This window comes from Anolis carolinensis, chromosome 1 (genome assembly GCF_035594765.1).
Source record: "Anolis carolinensis isolate JA03-04 chromosome 1, rAnoCar3.1.pri, whole genome shotgun sequence".
In the NCBI taxonomy this organism is placed as follows: Eukaryota; Metazoa; Chordata; class Lepidosauria; order Squamata; family Dactyloidae; genus Anolis; species Anolis carolinensis.
Window position 1 is genome coordinate 327,669,427 of NC_085841.1, and position 23,274 is coordinate 327,692,700.

Here is a 23,274-nt window from a genome sequence, read left to right on the forward strand (position 1 = left end):
CTTTTTCAAATCCAGTGTAAATGTTTAAGTGGTGGTCTAAAATAAAAAGGGCCCAATTAATAAAATTCAAGGTGGTAACATTACATTACTAAAATTAACTTTTTGAAAAATAAACACTGTTTTGATTTGAAAATATTTGTTTCCACTCATTAAATTTTTAGAAAATTTATTTTTTAAAAATTGCAGTTACAAATAATGAATTTTGTTAACATTTATTTGAGCATATAATTTTCTTAATTATCCCCTTTTTAACATAGAGTGTTTTCTACATCTAAAATGAAAATGCCATTTGAGAGCTAACTTGTCTACTGCTTGTTTAAAAATACAATTCTATTGCATAAAGAAGTTGGGTCTTTATGTTGAGAATTTACATTAAAAGTATCATAATATCATCTAATCTAGAAGTCAATTCTATGCTTGTATTCAATTTTTTAATCTTGGACAAACAAGATCTGCTGGATTGTAGGGATTTCAAAAATCTGAGAAACTTATTGAACTAGACAGGACAAAAGTTGTGTGTTTTATGCTGGGACTGAGCAAAAGTGCCACATTTTGCCCCTACCCCCCCCCCCCCCCCCGGTAGGTATTCTGAATTATATAAAAGTGGCCAGAAGTCATTTCCAGTTTTTATTTTGCTTTGTTTTTAATTGGTTTTGGCCCTTTGTTTTCCATTGGGAGTTGGATTGACGATCATGCAAGACAGTTAAGCCAAATTGCTGTGTTTGTGTCTTTTGGTAGCAGTTTTTGTGATTTGGAAGTAGAGGATGGGTAGGATGCGATTCTCCATTTGAAAAAATAAAATAAAAGAGCCCAGAGGCTCTGGAATCCCACAAATGTTTGGGAGTCAGAAAAAAGTGCTGGAGTCACACAGACTATGAACAGCACAAGATGAATCTTCCCCCAATTGTCAGTTTGGAGTCAATTCCACTGTTGGATTTTGGCTCATAGCAAACCTGTCCCATAAATTTTAATGCAACTAAAAGGTGACTTAGAAATGATCAAACCTTGAAAAAGTTATTGCGGGGAGGGTACAGTATCCAAAATCTGCCAACCAATAATGGCCAGGAATTTTGAACTATAATGGTCAGGAATTTGGAACCGAAAATCCAACTTTATTCTAAATCATTCAGCTGTTGCCTCTTCCTCTCATGTTCTTTTAGACCATTTTTCTCTCTGTTTGAAAACTGTTGCCATCCTTTGTGGTTTTACCTAGGGAAAAGCTCAGAAAAGCATCTAGCTGGCTCTGCTTAGATAGTGAGTTTTTTTAGTTTCTCATGAAGTACAATGTCTACACAATGTAGCACCTCCACAGTATAGGATGCAGTTTGGGTGGATCTGTCCACTGGGACACCAACATTTTTTCCCAGAGGTATTTCAGCATCTTCAAAACCCACTGGTTCTCATGTGCATTATTTTGCACATGCTTACATTGACCGTCATTTACCTTTTTTGTCATTCACTTAGTTGATAGTACCTTTGTTTTTAGAAGAGAATTTTATCAGAAGGTTTTTGTAAGTCCTGGGATATTGTATCTACCAGTTCACTCTTTCTGGTTGACTACCCAACGTTTCTAAAAGCGTGGTGAGGCAGGACATCATTTTGCAATAGTTGTTTGAGATTTTTTTTTCAGATTCTTTCATCTATAGCAGAACTGGGAATTGTTTGGTGCTTTAGATATTGTTAAGCTCCAATCCCCAGAATTCCTCACAAGTGGCTATTTTAGCTAGGACTACTAGAAGTTGTAGTTCACCAGCATCTGGATACTCCATAGTCCCCATCCTTAGTCTAGAAAGACTACGCAATGTTTCTTGGTGAAAACATAAAACAGAAAAGATTCATACATATATATATATATATATATATATATATATATATATATATATTTAAAGAACACACCAATAGATCATTGTTTGTTTTCTTACTGTATGGGCCATCAGCCCTAATTTCTTGTCCTCTACAGGTAGGTTCCAATTTCTCTCCAATACCAGCAAAGTATTGGTAATATTGAAGGAATTCTGCAAGATGTTTCATCAATGCAAGCTTCCACAGAGCAGAGATAGAAGAAATTCTGAAATTGAAGAAAGTAAGGTTCCCAACTCACAAGGTGGAGATATTGTCTTTAATTGGCATATAAGCTATGGAATATCTGAATAAAGGGCACAGTAAAGTCACTGGATTTTGTGACGGTGGGTGTGCAAACTAAGTCTGCCTTAGGGATTAAGGTTTGTGTAGAATTAAGACTAATTGCAATGTATAAAGGAGGTTGTGTGTGATCCAACTGAGAACTTACAAAGTTTATTTAGGTATTTAAGACTGATTGCACACATCACAGTTGTTTTAAACCCTTCAGTAATCCCAGTTATTACTCCAGTCAGGAAAATTCATTTGTACAGAAAGGGCTTTTCCAGGAACTGATATGTACGGTATAGTTATAAGTTATCAGGAAAGTCAACTGACTACTAGATCAATTATCACTAGGGTAGAACTAAGGCTGTGTGCACACAAATAAATTTTAATAGAAAGTCCGGTAATTTAAAGGCAGGACATACTTTTTAAAATTGTTAGGCATTTCTGGCTATCGAAGTCCCAACAAAGCATATGCCTTGAATATGCATGAAAACTGAGTCATACTACAATGGAAGAGCTTTACCAGACATGTCACGCATATTTTTATTCCCCAATATCTGGGGAGTTGTCAATGCCTGATCAAACAAACCTAGGAAGATGTCTTACGCCGAATTCTGTCATTAAATCATTTAACCCAATGGTGTATCTGACTGATAGTGGTTCTTAAATTTGTTTTTGAAGATGCTAGGAACTGAACCTGAGACTTAGCAAAGTGCATGCTATACCACTAAAATATGGTCTTCACTTTTTGACAGGAGCTTAGGTGTCACTGATAGTTGTCTATAGACTTACTTACTTAGGCGATCCCTCGTAGTTCGAGGATGATTGTCTTCCATCTTGGGGGTGTGTCCATAGATGGCTGAAGAGACCTATTCTTGATCTGCATGTTCTCCCGCAGTGAGGACATCGGTTTCCAGGTGGAAGGTGGTCTCGGTCAGGGTTGTCTTGACGCTCCTTCCTCTTGGCAAGTTTCTCCCTTAAGCCCTCCATTCGTGCCTCTTCGAACTCCGCAGCACTGCTGGTCACAGCTGACCTCCAATTAGAGCGCTCAAGGGCCAGGGCTTCCCAGTTCTCAGTGTCTATGCCACAGTTTTTAAGGTTGGCTTTAAGCCCATCTTTAAATCTCTTTTTCTGCCCACCAACATTACGTTTCCCGTTCTTGAGTTCGGAGTAGAGTAACTGCTTTGGGAGACAGTGATCGAGCATTCGGACAACGTGGCCAGTCCAGCAGAGTTGATGGCGTAGGAGCATCACTTCAATGCTGGTGGTCTTCGCTTCTTCCAGCATGCTGACATTTGTCCGCCTGTCTTCCCAAGATATTTGCATAATTTTTCTGAGGCAACGCTGATAGAAACGCTCCAGGAGTTTGCTGTAATGTCTGTAGACCGTCCACATTTCGCAGGCGTAGAGCAGGATTGGGAGGACAATGGCTTTATAAACAAGCACCTTGGTATCTCTATGGATGTCCCAATCATCAAACACTCTCTGCTTCATTCGGAAAAATTCTGCATTCGCAGAGCTCAAGCGGTGTTGTATTTCAGTGTCGATGTTGACTTTTGTGGAGAGGTGGCTGCCAAGGTAAAGAAAATGGTCAATGTTTTCTAATGTTACACCATTAAGCTGTATCCTGGCATTGCAAAGGGATAAGCTGGTGCCTGTTGGAAGAGCACTTTGGTTTTCTCGATGTTCAGTGAGAGGCCGAGCTTCTCGTATGTTTCTGTGAAGGTGTTTAGATGGCTTGTAGGTCTTCTTCTGAATGCACACAGACTACATTGTCATCGGCATATTGGAGTTCTATAATAGATGTGGTGACCTTGGTTTTGGCTTTCAGTCTGCTGAGGTTAAATAGCTTGCCATCTGTCCGATAGATGATTTCCACTCCGGTGGGAAGCTTCCCATCAACAAGGTGAAGTATCATAGCGATGAAGATGGAAAATAAGGTAGGGGCAATAACATATCCCTGCTTGACACGCGATTCCACCTTAAATGGGTCACTTAGGGAGCCATTGCTGTCCAAGACTGTTGTCATCATGGAGGAGCCGCAGGATGTTCACAAATTTGTCAGGGCACCCGATTTTTTGGAGGATGGTCCAGAGAGCACTGCGATTCGTTGTGTCAAATGCATTTGCAAGGTCAATGAATGCCATGTACAGAGGTTGATTTTGTTCCCTGCATTTTTCTTGGAGCTGTCGAGCAGTGAAGATCATGTCCACTGTTCCTCTGGAGGGGCAGAAGCCATTCTGGGATTCTGGGAGGGTGTTTTCTGAGACAGGAAGAAGGCGGTTTGCAAGGATTCTTGCGAGGATTTTCCCAGCGGAGGTTAGAAGGGAGATACCGCGATAGTTTCTGCAGAAATATCAACTTTCTTGAAAAGGGTGATGATGGTGGCATCCTTAAAGTCTGCTGGGAATTTCTCGGTCACCCACACCTTTTCAATGAGCTGGTGGCGTTGTTGTATCAGCTCAGGTCCACCCTCTTTGAAGATTTCAGCAGGGATCCCGCCAGGTTCGCTGGCTTTGTTATGTTTTTTGTTGGCTGATGGCATTGCTGACTTCTTCCAAACTAGGCAGTGCTCCAAGCTCATCCCTGGTTTGTTGTTGCGGGATTTGTGAAAGGGCCTCTTCGGCCACATTGGAGCTGCGATTTAGAAGGTTTTGGTAGTGCACTTTCCAAGGTAGTGCAATTGATGTTTAGTCCTTCAGAAGTTTGGTTCCATCTGATGAGCTTAGAGGCTGTATGCCATGGTATCTTGGTCCATAGATTATGTTTGTGGCTTTGAAAAATCCCTGAGCATCATGGGTGTCTGCAAAGTGTTGGATTTCTTCAGCCTTCTTTGTCCACCAGATGTTCTTGAGTTCTCTGGTCCTTCTTTGGACCTCAGCTTTTGCACTGGCATAGATCTTTTTCTTGGCAGCACAGTTGGTGTCTCTCTGCCATGTTTGGAAGGCTTTCCTTTTGATATCAATTAGCTGTTGGATCTCTTTGTCATTATCATCAAACCAGTCTTGATGTTTCTTAGTTTGGTATCCAATGGTTTCTTCGCAGGCTGTGATGATGGAGGTCTTCAGTTTGTTCCAATGTTCCTCAACATTTTCGGGGTGTTCTGTGGATAGATTATCTTTGAGTGTTGTTTGGAGAAGGGCTCATTTGGAGGGCTCCTGAAGAGCATGGGTGTCCATTTTACACCTTGTTTTTCTTCCTTGGAGTCTGCGTTTGGAGACGATCTTGATAGCCATTGTGGATTGGATTAACCTGTGGTCTATCCAGCAGTCATCAGCACCTGTCATGGCTCTTGTGAGAACCACATCGCGGCGGTCTCTGGCACGTGTAATTACATAGTCCAAGAGGTGCCAATGCTTTGTCCGGGAGTGCTTCCATGATGTCTTGAGCTTGTTTTTCTGGCGGAAGAGCGTGTTGGTGATGACAAGGTTGTGCTCTCCGCATTTGGTGAGAAGCAAGATGCCATTCGAGTTGCTGCTTTCGACCCCGTCTTTTCCTATGATCCCTGGCCACAGGTCGAAGTTCTGTCCGACTCTGGCATTAAAGTCCCCCAGGAGGATGATTTTGTCCTTCTTAGGTATCTCCGATAGGATGGTGTTCAGCTGACAATAAAAATTTTCCTTGATGTCTTCGTCAGCATCTAGAGTTTGTGCATAGGCACATATGATGTTTGCCTGTTGGTTTTTGGCAAGGTTAATTCGGAGGGTTGAGAGTCGTTCATTGATGCCAATGGATGCTTCAGTCAGGTGCTTCACCAGGTCGTTTCTGATAGCAAAGCCAACTCCGTGTATTCTTCGCTCTTCTTCAGGCAGCCCCTTCCAGAAGAAGTTGTAGCCTCCTTTTTCTTCCTTCAGCTGTCCCTCTCCTGCTCTCCGGGTCTCCTGAAGGGCTGCTATGTCGATCTTAAAGCGTCCCAGCTCCCTTGCAATGACAGCAGTCCTGCGTTCGGGGCGTTCGCTGTCAGTGTTATCCAACAGTGTCCGTACGTTCCATGTTCCAAAGTTCATTTCTCTTTTTTGGCCTCAGAGTGGTGACCCCTCTGGACGCAGCAGTCCAGTCAGGGTAGGAGAGGCATACTATGTTTAGGGCACCTTTTTAGCCCCTTCCCCATGTGGGGTGAGCAGAGCGGATCCTAAAAAGGGCTGCTCAGTCATGGATACAGCTGCCGGACTACTCAACTGCCTCGGTCCTTGAGGTAGAACGACTTGAGTCCATATCCACCGCCCATGTGCCCGTCTGTGACAAGGGGCTTCCAGATTTCACAGTCCTGTCCCCGTCGCCACTCGCTGATTGCCATGGGAGTTTTGTAGGTTTGTTTTTATTTTTCTTGGAAGACGCCTGTGCGTGATTTTTTTTTAATGTGTGGAGGTCAGTGCACAGCCGGTCAACACACAGTCTTCACAGAGTGAGGTTCCAGCAGTGGTGTGGTTAACACAACGAGAGTGGCTTCTCAGTCTGTTGCAGCCTTCTTCCGCCTTCACAGCCATTGTAACATGTACCATGTTATCCTCCGCCTACTCCGCCGTTGAGGTCTTTGGGTCTTCGGATTGTGCTTGGTCTGGAACCTCCCCCGCAGCCACTTCTGGGAGTGCATGACTCCAGTGGTTGTGCCCGCAGGTTCATTGGAACACGCAAGCCCCCTCACCATGACAAGGTGACAATCTGTCGAGGGGGCTGTCTATAGAAGGAGTTAGGAAAATGTGGCTTTCAACACTCATCTGCTTTACCTAACATATTCAGTGATGTGGGACTATGAAAGTTGAATCCAAGAAAGGTTTGGACATTTACTAGGTTTGGCCTAGCCCTGATTTATAACTCCTTGAACCTTTCTAATATTTGAAGACAATGTGTGGCACATGAATAGTAAGAGTGAGGAATAGGCTAAGCATGTGAATCATGTGGCTCTTAGAAGTAGTTGGACGACAAGCCCAGGGCAAACCTAGACAGCATGACCACTGGTGAGGAATAGTGGGAATTACAATCCAACATCAACTTGAGTACTGCATGATTTCTGCCTCTGTTTCAGGCTGTGACAAAAATGGGAGGACACAACATGCAACCTAGGAGACACTAAGGCCCCTTCTACACTGCCTTATAATCCAGATGATCAAAGCAAATAAACCACGCTATCTACTTTGAACTGCATTATATGAGTCTACACAGCCATATAATCTAGTTCAAAGCAGATAATGTGGATTTCATATGGCAGTGTAGAAGGGACCTAAAAGGGGAGAAATGGAAATTTAGAGCAAAGACAAGCAGCTGACAGAAGCTGAGTCAATGTAGATTCAATTTAAAGTTCTTGTGTAATACTAAATAAGAATCAATATTTGGATTTCATGTGTCTGAAGACATTGATGGTTGAGAGGAATATGGAGAACTAGATTTCTATTTTCTTATAATGTGATTTACTAGTTCACTATAAGAAATGTAATTCATTCTTGATCATCACTTAAGCAAAAAGTTCCATCAGAATGCTCAGAATAAAGGTGCTTGGGCTTTTATAGTGTTTGACCTAATTAAGTCAATACGAAGGGCATATTTTACTATATAAAGACTATGGATCAAGTCAAGCAAATACTTCTTCATCTAATTTGGGTGACATTTCCTGTTTCTGTGCATTGATAAATGACTAGATTTCCTGAAGGGCTCAGTTTACAATGGGTGTTACAGTTATGCTTATTAGTCAAGCTACACTTCTGAAGTCTGTTGTGTTTTGGATCCATTGGTGTTAGAAGTGGAGAAATGTGCAAAAATGACTATGTGCTTCTAGGTAAAATTTAAAAATAGGCACATATACCAGCAGTTAAGGGTTCTTTTGGTAGGTTCTCTCTTTTGGTTGTCTGTTCTGTTCTGGTACCTTCAGGTTTGACTTCTGAAATCACAAGCAAAAAAATTCAATAGATATTTCTTAATTTACTGTCACAAAGGGGAGGGGGAAAACTCTTCCAGATTTTATACACAGCAATTTACTGTGTGGCTAGTTCATGAACGTTGTCTGAGCAATTGAATCAAAATATTGCTTTCTGAAAATATATACTGTGTTCAGATTTTGCAGTTTATGTGAAGGATGGAAAGACAAAGCAGGTATTCTCTCATTATTTCCTTAAACAGTCCTTTCTGCTGTTGTTGACTATTTGAAGAGGTCAAAGAAGAATGATCTTTCCAGTTACAGTGATTAATCACCTACTGGCTCAAAACCATCAAATCAAAGTCCTCAGTTATCACAGACTTTCATTCTGTGTCATCGTGAAAAGGGTGAGGGATTAAATCAAGAGTTCCAGGCAATCTTTAGTCCTAATTTCTGTGGACTTGGTGTTTGTTACCTGTGTGTTAGAATAGAAATTATTTGAAACATATATCACAATTGTAATTTTTTCACCATTGTGGTTATACTATGAAATCTAATGTGTTGATGAATTAATCAAATAAAATCCCAAAACAGACTGAATGTAAATTTCGCAATATGACAGACAAGTCTCTGAATTGATATGCTATGTTTGTTTGTGGCACCCAAAGTGGCATTTATATAGTATATGCCATTTGTATAAAGCAAAGAATTCTGATATTGGGTCTGTTAGTGGCTCTGTTGACTATGGTACACTATTGGAGTTTCTCAGTAAAATTGAACAGGACACACTATATTAACAATGGTTCTACTTCTACCTTCAGAACCAGTTAGATAAAGTAGCACTGGGGGTGAAATTGTTCAGACCTACAGCTTTTAAATTCTGAGGTGCCACCAGGCTCTATAGTCTATCCCCTACTCTGTGAAATAACTATGTGAAACATTTGAGTGATGTCATCAGAGATTTTGGAATTAAATCAATATGGACACCGTGGCTGTACTTTTCCTTGTCAAATGGAACCATGAAAGTGCTGAAATAGTGTCTACAATCTGCAATGAGCTGGATAACAACCAAGACACTGAACCTGAATCCCACAAGATGGAGTTGAAACCAAGTTATCAGACCTTTTCATGTATCTGAGGAAGAAGATGAAAGCTTGTGCTACAACTTCTTTAAGTTCGTCTCAGAAGTATTACAAGATTCCTTTGCATACTGATACTCCAGACTAACATGCCTATGTCTTTGAAGTATTTTCTGAATAGAGGTAAAATGGCAACAGCAGTTCATACCTTAGAGCAGTGGTTCTCAACCCATGGGTCACAAATAGTTTGCTGTGCGGTCACCAGACAGTGGTGAACTATGGAAATGTTTAAGCTTGTTAATGAGTTACAATTTCAATAATCACATTAAATATGTAGTAAGTTAACATTATTTTGAATTATACTGAAAACTATTTTCCATATGTTTTCATTTATCCTATAAAAACTATTTTTAATGTATTGGGGTTGAGATTCATTTTGCCTCTATAAAATGGGGTTGCAACTCAAAAAACCTGGGAGTTTCCTAACTAGGGCTATTTTAGTGCACTCCATGTGGTGAAATCAGCTGGTGTAATACACAGCAACTATAAGCACTTTATGGGAATTAACATAATACCTATTCTAAAGGCATTTCATTGGCTAACAATACATTTCTGGTCTGAATTCAATCAAGGTGCTGGTGTAGACATTCAAAACTCAATCTTGCTTTGATACTGTATTTGAAGGAGCACCTCTCCTTTTATGTCCCTGTTAGAGCACTGATATTTGCAGGGGAGGAGGGGGGAGGGCTCCTCTGTATCCTATGGCCAAGAAAGTGATTTGCAGCCATGCCTTGGTTAAAAAATCCTGTGACAAAGAGACTGCTTTTTATAAAGTTTTCTTTTGGTCAACAAGTATTCTTTTCCTCCTTGACCTCTCTCTGACTAAAAGGTTGCTTTTTTTTAGCAGGATCAGCACAGGGAGGATAGTGAAAGTGCACTGCAGAAACAGACTGTATATGTATTTTCAGTAAACAATGTAGTAAAACTTGAGCAGGGAAAGGATAGGATTCTGCCTTTCTCTACTTTAGTCTAGTTGACTACAATTCAAACTGCAACTCAATAGTCTATTTGCCTGCCTGTAACAGTCAAGGTGAACATTAGCTGCCTTCAAATCCATTACCATGTTCTCATGAACAGCAAAACAGAAGAAAAAGGAGGAAACAGATAATACCTGTCCAATGCTGGGGGGGGGGGGGATGAACAAGCATCAGAAGCATTCCTGTGTCACTTGATGCTCTCTGTGGGAACCCATCTTTAAAATGTGTAGAAATGAAAGAGGAAAACCACATGATAAAGTCCCTAGTTGTTTCATTTCATATGTACATATTGATACTTTTGGATAACAAATTTGCTGAAAAATGTTGAATTGCTATTGCTATTCTTTATTTGTGGTGTAGGAACCTATCTACATTCTTTCCCTGTTGTTTCCACTTTTTGTACTGAATTTTTAAAATTGAATTAATCATGGCCAATAACATATCTATTTATTAAATAAGTATTTTATATCTATTTGTGTTAAAATCAGTTGTAGATAACCCGCTAGAGCTTTCACTATTGTCAGAAGGATACTATCAGGTAAGAGTGAAGAGGCACAAAGCAAATCAGAATAAAAATGTAGTTTTGCTAAACAAATAAAATTCATTAAAATAGAAGAGTCACATTGAAAATATAGAATATACTGAAACATAGTGATTATGTTTCGCTTATAAAACAATTTGCAACATATTGAGTCAAGATGTCATATACTGTGTATTTCTTCAATTCCAATACACTTTTCCTCATATAAACATCTCTAGAAGGTAGGAGCCTCCAAAGCTAGAATATTTAACTTTAATTGTCTATCACAATCAGTTGTTTTGATACGATTAAGTTAGCCTTGAAGCAATGCTCACTTTTTCTTTTCATAAAAATGCGAGCACTGCTGCAGCATTCCCCAACCCGAAACAATAAACTGCATTCTATGGAAGTTAAATGTTTTCTGAGTCAACATAATCATAGCAACCCGTTTTTGACCTGAATGTTCATTTGCAGTTTACTTACAACAGCTTCAGAGAGTTGTTTGTACAATGATTTATCAGCAGCAAAATATACTAAGTATGCTCCATAAATTGGAAAGGCTAACTTAGAGGCTACTGTAGAACAACATGAACTTTTTGCAGAACATTTCAGCGAAAACATCCCTGCTGGCTTGGTGCGCTTTCAAAGTATAAACAACCAGCCTAATAGAAGCAATGCAAGATCAATGACACAAACAAAATCATTCTCAGAGTTGTAGGCATTTTCCAAAATGGAAACGCATATTTACCTATCATTTTAACATTTATAACTGTTAGATTGCAAGCTATTACATTATTTCTTTTTGTAAACAGCGTTTGCTACTAGAATAACAGCTGGAGATTCTCATCAAGCAGGGCTCACTTTTATACTGGGAAAAAGCAAAGATCATGGCCAATTATTGCTTGCTTACATTGTCTCTTTTCAGATAAAGATAAATGTGTGTTGTTGTAGTTGGTTAACTGATATTCAATTGATTTCAGTTTATAACAACCACATGAATGAGAGATCTCCAAGATCCCCGGTCCTCAACTGTCCTGCTCAGGTCTTGCAGACTCAGGGCTGTGTCTTTCTTGGGCCTCATTATATTGATGGGCCAACCAGTTGCATTTTGCCGGTGGTGACCCACGCGCCCTCCCTCCTTCCCCATCACATGGGGGCATCGGGGTAAGGCACGTTGGCATCTTGCCTCCATGGGACAAGAGAAAGGGTGGCAATGCGCATTGCTGCATTGCCCTTTCCCTCATCAGACAAGGGAAAGGCCTGAAAAATGCAGGTAGCTCCATTGGAGCTACCCAAAAGATGCATGGCTTACCATGGTGGTGAGGAAGCAGAATCACACACTTCCGCTTCCTTTCACAATGGGGTGGGGCCTTGGCATGCATCATCTGATGGGGTTCATGATGAATTGTTGCAAGAGCAGTCCCCGCGTGATTAGTGGCTAATAAAATCCAGTATGATACAGTCCCTTTGAATCAAACCACTCTAACAAGGTCTCCCTCTTTTCCTCCCAACTTGTGGAATGGAGGGGCGCTGCCAAAAAGCATCCCAAGGTCATAGATGGGCAGCAGGGGGCTAAGTGCCCCCCTCAGAGAGATAGTTGATTGTCTGGACATATCTCTCACTTCCCCTTTTTTTGACCCCATACGCCTCCAGAGCACCGGCACGCATCCGTCATGGAAATAGAAGAAAAGATACAGAGCAGTTTGAGGTCAGGTTTTGTGGTTAATGTAATCACCCACCTGGCCTCCAACCAGATCCAGGCTTATCCATTTAGTCACCCACACTAGTTCCCACCAAACCAGTTCCAAGCTGTATTATAGTGCCAGTGTAGATGGACTCTACAAATTCATTTTAATTGCCATGACTGCATCCTATGGCATCCTGTACTTTGTAGTCTGGTGAGGCACAAGAGGTCACTGACTAAACATAATGTCCAAAGATATCAAAGGAAGCTGTTGTGGCAGTTAAAGTGGAATCGTAGTCCTATAAATGTGTACTGTGAAAGGACCAAATATCAGGATTTAATAAGTTCAGCAGTCTAAAGGCCAGTTGCTTCTTCCTGGGAAATGCCAGCCCTGGTTTTGCAAAGCCTTGTTTTTGAGTAAAGGATGGAGTATATGAGCCATATATTGTACTTTGCTTTAAAGAAATATCATGCTACCTAGAGACCTCAGGAATTTCTATTCTATGGTTGTCTCCATCCACTTTTTGTTTGTTTTGTTTTTGTGGTGGGCTTCTTGAAGCTCCAAGGGACAAAAAAACTGAGCACAATGCTGAGCTCTGACCCGTGTGCTATGTGTAGTTCCACCTCTAAGGTTGCATAGTGAGAGGGTAGAAAGTAGCAGAGAAAGATTTAAGGGCTTGTCACGTTTTTGAGATACTCTTGAAAGATACAGCTATCAGAATAAAAAGGGAAATAACAAACTTAAATCAATTGTCCTATGTAGTAGCTTCTCCAAAATTCTGTGAGGATCTGAGTCAAAGCTTAGTCACCAAATTAAAATTACTGTAACACAAACATAAGAAATAAATGGTAAAAGTGTACTGTAAGAAAAGCTTAGGAAAATAAATTTGGATTGTATCTCCCATAAAATCCCAGGCAGCAAGATTGGCTGTGGTGTTCTGGGAGCTGTGGCCCAAAAAGGCAACTTTTTACAGCCTTGATACTGACTGTGCAAAGAACCCCTCCAAATTATATCTATTTCTAGCTACAAGCTACAATGATATTAAATAGAATCATAGAGTTTGAAGAGATGACTAAGGCCATTTGGTCCAATCCTCTGCAGGAATACATAATCAAGACACTCTGTTACAGATGGCCATTCAGTTTCTATTTTAAAACCTCCAAAGAATGAGACCCTATAACATTCCATAGCAGCATATTCCACGGATGAGTAGTTCCTACTATCAGATATTCTTTCTTATATTCCGGTGGAATCTCTTTTCCTGCAGTTTGAATCAATTGTCTCTAGAGCAGCAGAAAACAAGCTTTCTCCCTCCTCAGTATGACATCCCTTCAAATATTTAAACATGGCTATCATGTCACCTCTTATCCTTCTCTTCTCAGGCTAAACATACTTAGCTCCGTAAGCCTCTCTACAGGGCATAGCATAATTTGCTCACTCTCAAATGTGCCATGCGTGCCATGGAGACAGGAGAGCAAATGAGAAGTCAAAAAAGGCATTTTATTTTTTTGGCACAGTAAGCTTCTAACAGTTGTGTTTTGCCAAATAAATTAATTGTTCCTCCTTTGTAGTATTTGACACATACCACAGGTATGTGTCAAATACTAGGCATAGTAAAGTAGTACTAAAAGTTGTGGCTGTCCAAACAGCCTGAATAAGTGTCACACACCACCCATTCTACTGATGCAATACCTCTTCATAGTGCAGTTCTTCTTCATCTACATCAAACTTGATTCACATGCATTAGCAAAAAAAACTGTTCCTCCATTAAGCTGAGCTATCTTTGCTACAGTCAACATTTGTGCCAAAATATTTATTAGTTTGACTGGAGGTGAAATGACTACTTCCTGCAGAATACTAGTACCCTACTGTCTCATATACTCCTGCCCCCAAAGTCATGAACTTCAGCAAAAGTCACTTTCTCATAACACTTTGGCATCTTCCTCTAAACAGCAGCTATTCTAGAGAAAAGGGGCATTCAGTGTTTCATACACACATAGCACAGAAGTTAGGGCTGAAGAATCGTGTTGCCAGTTTTAATGTCTAGACAGCTTTTATGATACAAGGTACACTAACCCTAGTTAACTATATAATAGCCCCTTTTGAAGCTTTTGGTTCCAATTTCTGGAGAAAATCACATGCAATTCTGAAAGATTGTTAATAAAAAATAATGTTCAAATATAGTTACAGTTGCCCCTCCATATTCACGGATTCTTTATCTACAGATTCAACCATACACAGCTTGGAAATGTATTTTTAAAATTCCAAAAGGCAAACTTTTTCAGGGTCCCTGTAACCAGGCCCAAACAGATGCCAAAGATCTACTGTATTTTGTGTTACACAATGAGGATGAATTCTTAGAGGAACAGTCTTTTACAAAGTGTGTTTAGTTTGCCATGTGTAGTACACTTCACAAACCAATTGGCCTATGTTTGTACAGTTTTTGAATTATACTGTACCTTTAAATATGGAGTTGCTACATATATATATATATATATATATATATATATATATATATATATATATGAGAGAGAGAGAGAGAGAGAGAGAGATGTATATCATGCTGCCGTTCACCTGCTGTGACTCCCAGCATTCATAACCTTTTTTATGATGGCTATGCCACCAGGAACTTGAAATCTAATGACATCTTGGGGAGGGGTGTTGTTCTATGATAGCTGAAATTTCTTTTTGAGGGGCTATGAAATGGTGTTTGGTAACTTGCAAGAAATATTGAACTTAGTACTGTCTCCGTCAGCTTCATGTATGCTTTTCCTGTAAGAGAAATAGAGGCATTGCTAGTTTTAATAAAATGTTTCAAGAGCAATTGGAAGGAAGTTTTTCCACCAGATTCTCAATTTACAGTTACATGTTGAGTTTCTGTTATCTGAAATGTTTGGAACCAGAAGTGATCAGCATTTCAGATTTTGGAATATTTACATATACATCATGAGATACCTTTATGATGGGACCCATATCGAGAGATTTCCTTTTTGTATAATCTTATATACATAGCCTGAAAGTGATTTTATACTCAAGGTTTCATATAGTTTTGTGATTGAAACAAAGTTTGCTAGCCCGTTTTTGGTCTAAAACGATTTAGTTGCTTGTGATCCCTTTATTTTATCAGATTTAAATTTATTTATTATGCGATGCTTTTGACACAAAATAAATAAATAATATAATGCTACACCCACCCCCATGTGGGATAACATCCTTACTGTCCTCCCTTGGCCACTGAATGAGTGGAAGGAACACCCAGCCAGAAAATATGTAGGTTGAGTATGTAAGGAAGCAGGAGTCTTTGAACAATTGAATTTCAATTGAAGTTTGTGATGAAGGATCTATTTTTCTTCCTTTTCATTCTTTACTCCCTCCATTGCATAGCGCCTAAATATTCTGAAGGTAACAGATTTCCCCTCATCTTGGAAACTAAGGGTCAACTCTGGTTAGTATTTTGATGGGAGACTGCCCATGAATATCAGGTGCTGTAGGCTATATTTCAGAGGAAGGAACTTGCAAACCACTTCTAAGTATTCCTTGCCCAAGAAAATCCTTTGAAATTCATAGATTCATCATAAACCAACATGCGCCTTTCAAGCATATACACATGCTGTTGCATATTCCCAGTTATGTTGCAAGGTGCATTTTGAATATATTTATGTATTTTGAGAGGAGGAGGAGGAGGAGGAGGAGGAGGAGGAGGAGGAAGGGGGGAGGAGGAAGAGGAAGAGGAAGAGGAGGAAGGAAAGTAGGTAGGTAGGTTATACTTTGCTGGCATGCTTATGAGTTTGTGGGCATTCTTTCCTTTTTAAAAGAATACTCTTTTAAATAAGGGTGTTAAGAGTTGTTGCAGATCAATGTCTATGGCTCATTTGAGATCCAGCACGTCTTGACCAGGATTCCTTCAGGTCTGGCAATGTCAATGGCATTTTTAAAGAATTTCTCCACCTTCTCTACTGAAGGAATTTGCATGTAGTCAGGGGATGAACATGCCTTTGGGGGGTTGTGACTTGTCTTTGAAATGTATTTTGAAATCATCCATCCTTCATTTATTTTTAAACAAAAGCCCCGTTCCTCTAGTTAACACTGAAAAAATATGCAGACTTATTCCAGTGTAAAACAAAAAGTGGCCTTGCTTGCATTCCTTCTACGCGGTGTGGTCTCCCTCATTCGATGCTAGCCGTCATCAGGCATTTGAAGAGCAAGAGTCATGATTGTTAAGCCTCATTATTTTCAATGGGGCCTGACAGTTTCAAAGTTAACTAGAAGACAGCAACTTTCATCCAGTGGGTATTTCTTGTCAAGCATGGATGAGTCTTCATTGACTTGTCAATTGTGTTGTTCCCAGATGTCAGTTGGTCACATCTACCTAGACCCAATTTTTTTTCAGCCCAAGTTCTTAAATAAGGCTACTATTGATTGTATTCCCCATACCTCACAAGATGGTATTTGTTATGTGGTTTTAATAATGTTCTAATTCCATGTCAGATGTTAGGAGGCTTTCTTCTGTAACTAAAGGGGAGAAAATGAAAGGTTGCTGCTTTTCTGTATGCGTGTTCACACACACACACACACACACACGGAAATGGTTAAGAGAGAAATTGAGGTCAACTCATTTGAAATACCGGTAAGTTTTGTAGTGGTCACAGACTGCCAAAATAACAAATGAGTCATTAAGGCAGTCTATCTAGACAATCTTCCTTGGGAGAGTTCCTATACAATCTCCCTAGAACTGAACTCTCCCTAGAAACCAAGATGAATAAACTGATGCTGTCATACTTTGGACACACTCGAAAAGGTGATTATGCTTGATAAAGTGGAAAGCAGTGAGAAAAGTGGAAGACTGCACTACAGGTGGATTGATTCAATTAAGGAAACCACAGCCCTGGGTTTCCAAGACTTGAGCAGGCTTACTGACAACCAAGGCCCATGCAGGTCTCTCATTCATAGGATTGTCAAAATTCAAAGCCAACTGAAAATGAATATAATTCAAAGACATATGGAATATCAGCATGCATCAGGATTTTGCAGCACCTTAAAGACTGAGAGAATGATGTCCGTAGCATAAGCTTTCATAGACAATCAGCCTCATCAGATGGGAGTAGAATCAGCTGCATGCTACACTTTGCCTTCCCTTTAAGCACGGAGCCTACTGGCTCCCATTACATTGTGCACAGTTACATCCAGCAAGGCTCCGTGGTTAAAGGGAAAGCAAAGTGGAGCATGCTGCCACAGCAGCAACATGGAAGGCTTCCCATGTTCTGCCAGGAACAATGGTGGGAAGCCAGGTGGTCAACGCTTCCCCCCATGGGATGTTGAACTGGGTGAGTCAGGCAATGCGGGGCATGAGGCGACGGGTTCCCCATGCCCCCTGATGTGCACCACCAGAATCTCCATGATGTGTGGCGATTCTAGCGGCTTTTATTATGAGGTCTCTAGTCTGTTGCCCCAGATGCATGTATATGTATAACTATTGGAAAATTACATTTTGTTCTAAATATTTTCTTTTATGGATTACCATCTGGGCCTCAAGCTGAATCTGGGATTTCTTATGTAATGATCTACACAGTGAAACCATTTTTTTCACTCCCAGCATTATAGATGGGGTCTGTAAAGGTCATTCGTTGAATCCAAAGCAAAGGGAGTTGTGCACTTATTTTTCAAAAAAATTGCTCTTGGTTTTAGAAAATACTTGAACGTGGGAATGAAATGGTTAGCAAAAGAACAATGGGAAATTGTTTTGCTGGTCTTCCCAGCAAAAAAATGGGGGAATTACTCCTAAACAGACTCATTGTGCAGCTGCAGCACAGGGCAAAGGTTGCATATGAGTGTTGCGGCTTATGCCATAATAATCAGTGCAATAGTCTTTAAGGTGTGTTAAGTCTCTGTTGCTAACACTTTTCTAGTGCTTGCAGTGAACTAATGTGGCTTTTCTTTTTCCATCCGATCTCCCATTCTTCCTCCATATTCTTTGTTCTTTGGGGTGGGGGGTAGTGAATAGTGGATTTCTAATCAAGTTTCAGGGATAAGCTTTTCTCAATAGTGCAATAAAAATCTCAGTTAAAGGGCAGCTGGAGTCATGAGGAAACTGGGAGAGCCCCAGTACCTATTGTGCACCTCTGTTGTTATCTTATATTTCAGCATGCATCACTTAAATCAAAAGCAGTTATCATCAGAGATTTTGTGCAGCTCTCTACTATAGACCTCACTCTTACACAGTATGTAACAAAGCATTTTTACTTCAAATTCCCAGTTTGCACATTTGATTTCCTTGTCTTTTGTCTTCTAGATAAATGCTTCTCATTTTTGTTTGCGTCCTGGACTATTGCCATTGTAAATCTCTCTTGATTTTTCTCTTTTTTCCCCATTTTTTAGTCATTGCAGAGATTCAACATTCTCTCAAGATCTCTTGCAATGGCCAAAATCTTCACAGGACTCACCTTTTTCCTATGGCCACTAAATAGGACTGGAGGGGCTGAGTGGGGAGATAAATCATAGTTTTTCCCTATATGAAGCTTCATGTCTCTCATCCAGGATGCCAGCCTATTTTAAAGGCAACTTATTAACTATCCATATTTTATACCAAGGACTGAAAATCCCATCTTCTTTCCCCATTGACTTTATTCGAGCTAATGGGAGCTGAAGTGAAGCCACACCTGGAAGGCCACCCCCTGTTCTATGCATTGCAATAGACATTGTGTGGGTATTTCCTACAAAACAATCCTGCCAATGAAATGTCGGTTGAATGGAGAAGGGCAATTCTATTAGCCCCTGGTGTCTATTTTTGAGGATTCTCCAGAGCAAAAATTGGGGGTATTATAGGCTGAAAGAGAAAAAGGGGGAAAAATGGCTGCTTAGGCAGGAGACTATTAGTGCTACGTGAGAATTTATCCAAAATATACATCTATGCCATGTGTTTATATGTGTGAGAATCTTCTGAGAAGATTGAATAAAATATCGATTAACTGAGAGATTGGCTACTAAAGGACATTGTTGTTAAAATGCTGGCTAAGAAAGCAAGTGGAATGCCGGCTTTAGAAAAGGACATTGTTAGGCCTGACTTTTCATTCTTAAACTGTGAAATTGAAGAAGGAATCTTTATGAAGGGATCATCTGCTGCTACTGTTTTCTAAAACTTTATGTGACCTCCATATATGTATGATTGGTTTCATTTTTGTTAATCATGTTGATTACTGAGGGAAATTTTACCTATTTATTTTATTTTAAGTTCCAGGGGCTCTTGGCATCCACTGGGGTTGGGTACCAGGACCTCCATGGATATCAAAGTCTATGTATGCTCAGGTCCCATGATAGACAATGGTATATGTTATACAATAGGAAAATCAAAGTTTGCTTTTGGGACTTTTAAGAATATGTTCAAGCCATGGATAGTTGAATCTGTGGGTACAGATACATGGATATGGAGAGTCGACTGTATACCTCTTCATTTCTGGGAAAGTTTGAGTAATTTGCCAATTCCTGTATATGAAATCACCTAATCTTCTGCTCTTGAGTAATAACGTAGATCAGAATTTAGCTATCTGGTAGATACCACATTCCTCCAAATGTTGCAATGGTATCCAGAGTGCAAATGGTTTTAAATTTTGAGAGAAAATATACATTGAAAGGCATACTGAAATACATCAGTGTTATGTTGAGAAGCCTTTTTCATATCTCAGTTGGATGAATAACATCTGGTGAGATCTTTTAAATGACAAAAGAGAATTGGATGATCCATGTAATGAGAGCAAGAGTCACCACAGCAGGGTTTTATACTCACACATACACACATCTTACTTGTGTAATGGCATCGTTGTACAAAGCTTCACACACAAGCTGTCAGACTCCTGACTAAACACAGGAGCCATGACGTCCTTAGATATTGTATTTGCTACAAAGTGGGAGATGAGTTAACACGCTCTTCTGACTGCGAGAGGGCCAGCTTGCAGGTTAAAAGTTCCCCTGAAATTGTCTGCCTTCTGCCTTGGGAGTCCGTCTCTGTTACAGTATTGCTTTGTTTCCTAGCATGACCACCCCAGGACATATTGGTCCAAGGCAAACACTGTCTCTTTTCAGTCAAGACATTCCTAATGCTAGTTTCCTTTTCTTCCTTTCCCCTCCCTCCCCTTTCTAGGTTGCAAAGGCTGGTGGACGTCCTGAGGAAGAAGATTGGAGCGGGGACCATTAGGACGGTGATCTGATAGAAAACTCCAGTCTAGAGAAAGCATTCACATCTGGTGACCAGCCTGCTTCATTCAGCACTGTGTAAACATGAAAGCCTTAACTTAGCAAACAGTTGTTAGAAGTGGGACACTCCAACGACATTCCAAGCCAAGATAAAATCAAATCATAAATGTTTAACTACTTGGCTGCTGAGTTCTGTGATTTGTCCAGAGGTATCCTGATGAACATTATTTGCTTTTGTAGCAGATCTATTTTGGTATAGTTAGTCTTTGGGAAAGCCTATGTTTATACACATATGGAAATACACATAGATTTGTAGATAATTCTATGGACAGTTGTTTCTTTACATCCTTACTGAACAAAATGTAGTTTCATCTTGCTCTTCCTCATCTTGCCTAATTGAAAGTGCAAAAAGTTTTAGAACATTCTTGAACTATAAATACTGTAGGTTGAATAGAAATATTTAAAATACCTAGCGATCCTGGATATCAACTCAACAAAATGACAGATACTGGCAAGAGGCATCCAAAATCAGGAATTTTCTTTGGATAATATCAAATGCTATGATTTATCTTTAGGCACACTTCCCTCAGTGCTATAATGGTTAATGAGAACTTCTTATGTGCAGACATGCATATATATCTGAAAGGAGAGATATATGTGGTTAATAGTTTATTAGATTTTTAGATGCCTTTTTGTAAGGAAAACTGAAGTCATCTTATCATAATTAAAATATTGAACACTTAGAAAGAATGCAAACTATTTACTAAAAGTACAAAAGTAAAAATTATGAGGAACATTCAACTGGTCCCTGAGTTACAAACATCTGACTTACAAATGATTCATAGTTAAGAACAGAGATGAGGCAAATCTACCCACGGGATGGAAATTCACTCCTGAGGGAGTTATCATGGGCAAAGGTGGCTCAGCTGAAGCTTTATCAGCAATCCTTGTTTCCACAACAAGCCAAATTTTTCAAAATCCAATTCTTACAAGGACAGAAAGTAAAATCTTCTGAATAGGGGCACTGACAGCAATACAAACACACAGAGGTGTTAACCCTTCCCTATGCTATCCAAAGCTATACATATATATGTATTTGCCTGGAGTAACACTTACAAAATTCTGTTCTGACAAACAAATTCAACTTAAAAACAAACCTACAGAACCTATCTTGTTCATAACTTGCGCACTGCCTGTAATTCTGGTATTTTAAAATTGGCGACTCACATCCCATGAAATGCCTGAATGTTGAGACATTTCTTAATCAGTTGCTGAAAGATGATAATGTAGCAGCTAGATGGGCCTTACAGAGGCAACATATTCTATAGACAGGTGTCACACAAAAAAGCTGTCTTCCTTGTGAGCATTATGAAGTCTTCTCTTGAAGGAAGTACTCAAGGGCTTTAGACAGTGACCTTCGGTTCATAGCAGAAGAGATGTTCCATCATGTACTTTGGTCCAACCACATATAGATCTCCATGAGTTAAAAGCAAAACTCTGAACTGGATTCAGAGATCTAATGGCAGGCAGTGCAACTATGCTCAAATATGTCTTCAGACCTTCTGATTTCCAAAGGCAATCTGACTGCTCTTTTGATTTCTCAAGACATATTCAAAAGCAGCCTCACATACATGGCACTGCCATATTCTAACCTGGAATTAACCCAAGTAGAAATCACCAAGATAGCTAGGCGACGGCTGTCAAGATGAGGACATCTACTGAAGTCACCTAGGTTTGGACAGACAGACAAACAGTGTAAGTAGAAAGAGGGAAGGAGGGGGTGTATATGTGATTTTTCAGAAATGTATCATTAGACATAATTATATGTCAACATAGTATGTTTCCCATTACAGTAAAAAATTATACAGTCAGTCCATCAAATTATAGATTTGATTATTTATGTATTTGTTTATTCACATATCTGATTAAAATGTTCTCTCAGGGAATCTCTAGGTCTTCCAGCGGGACCCCATGGTTAGCTTTCACTAGAAGCTGACCATAGAAATACGCTGGAGAACCAGAGATGGCTAGAAAAGTGTTGTTTCTAGTTTAAAAAATAATGCAAGGTTTTTCACTCTTATGGGGGTCCAGTGTCCCTAACCCCAGTGAATGTGGAGGGCTGACTGTACTTGATTGATAAGAATGTGAGTAGTTTGATGATACCGTCTCAAGATGTACAAAAGCATCAGTAAGTCTATACATTCAATTAATTCCATATAAGACAACCTTGTTATGAATCCTCTCAGTAAAGGCAAAGGAACAGCCATATGATCAACCTCTGTTAGATTATATCAGTGTTAATTTCCTGTCATTTACAATTTAGCTCCTTTTGATTGTAACTTTACTGACTCTTTTGATGATGTATCTGAAATGGAAAAGTGAAGAATAGTATGAAGAGGAAATAAATTTCATATTATATCTATTTCCTATGAGTCAATTATTCTTGCTCTCTTCTAGTTTTATCTTGCTAAGTTGTGTTATCTGTCATTGTATCTCTCTCTGTGTGTGTACACATTCACAACTTTCTCAGTCTGTTTCATGAATCTGAAGTATGCTGACAAAGCAGAAAGTGTTCTTGAAACTATGATAAAATAATTCATTCCTAAAATGACTGGAGATGTTTGATCTTTTAATACTACAGACTTCCATGGCTATTCTTGGCATGGCACATCTGAACATGGCTGCTCCTGAAAGAAAAATAAACAAAAGAAATCTGCTGAAGATTCCAGAATTTTAACCTCATGTCCAGACTCCTGCTTCAAAATTCATCTTCTTCCATCTTTTATGC

General features: G+C 39.7%; 1 protein-coding gene across 1 annotated transcript in view; it reads left to right on the forward strand.

Moving 5' to 3' along the window:
* Positions 1 to 22,908, forward strand: part of mipol1 (mirror-image polydactyly 1) — a 217,020-nt gene extending 194,112 nt beyond the window's left edge. Inside the window, exon 11 of the mRNA XM_008102816.3 lies at positions 20,434 to 22,908. Coding sequence (XP_008101023.2) covers positions 20,434 to 20,500 — 67 coding nt within the window. The 3' untranslated portion in view covers positions 20,501 to 22,908. The remainder of the gene's footprint in view (positions 1 to 20,433) is intronic.
* The last annotated feature ends 366 nt before the right edge of the window (positions 22,909 to 23,274 follow it).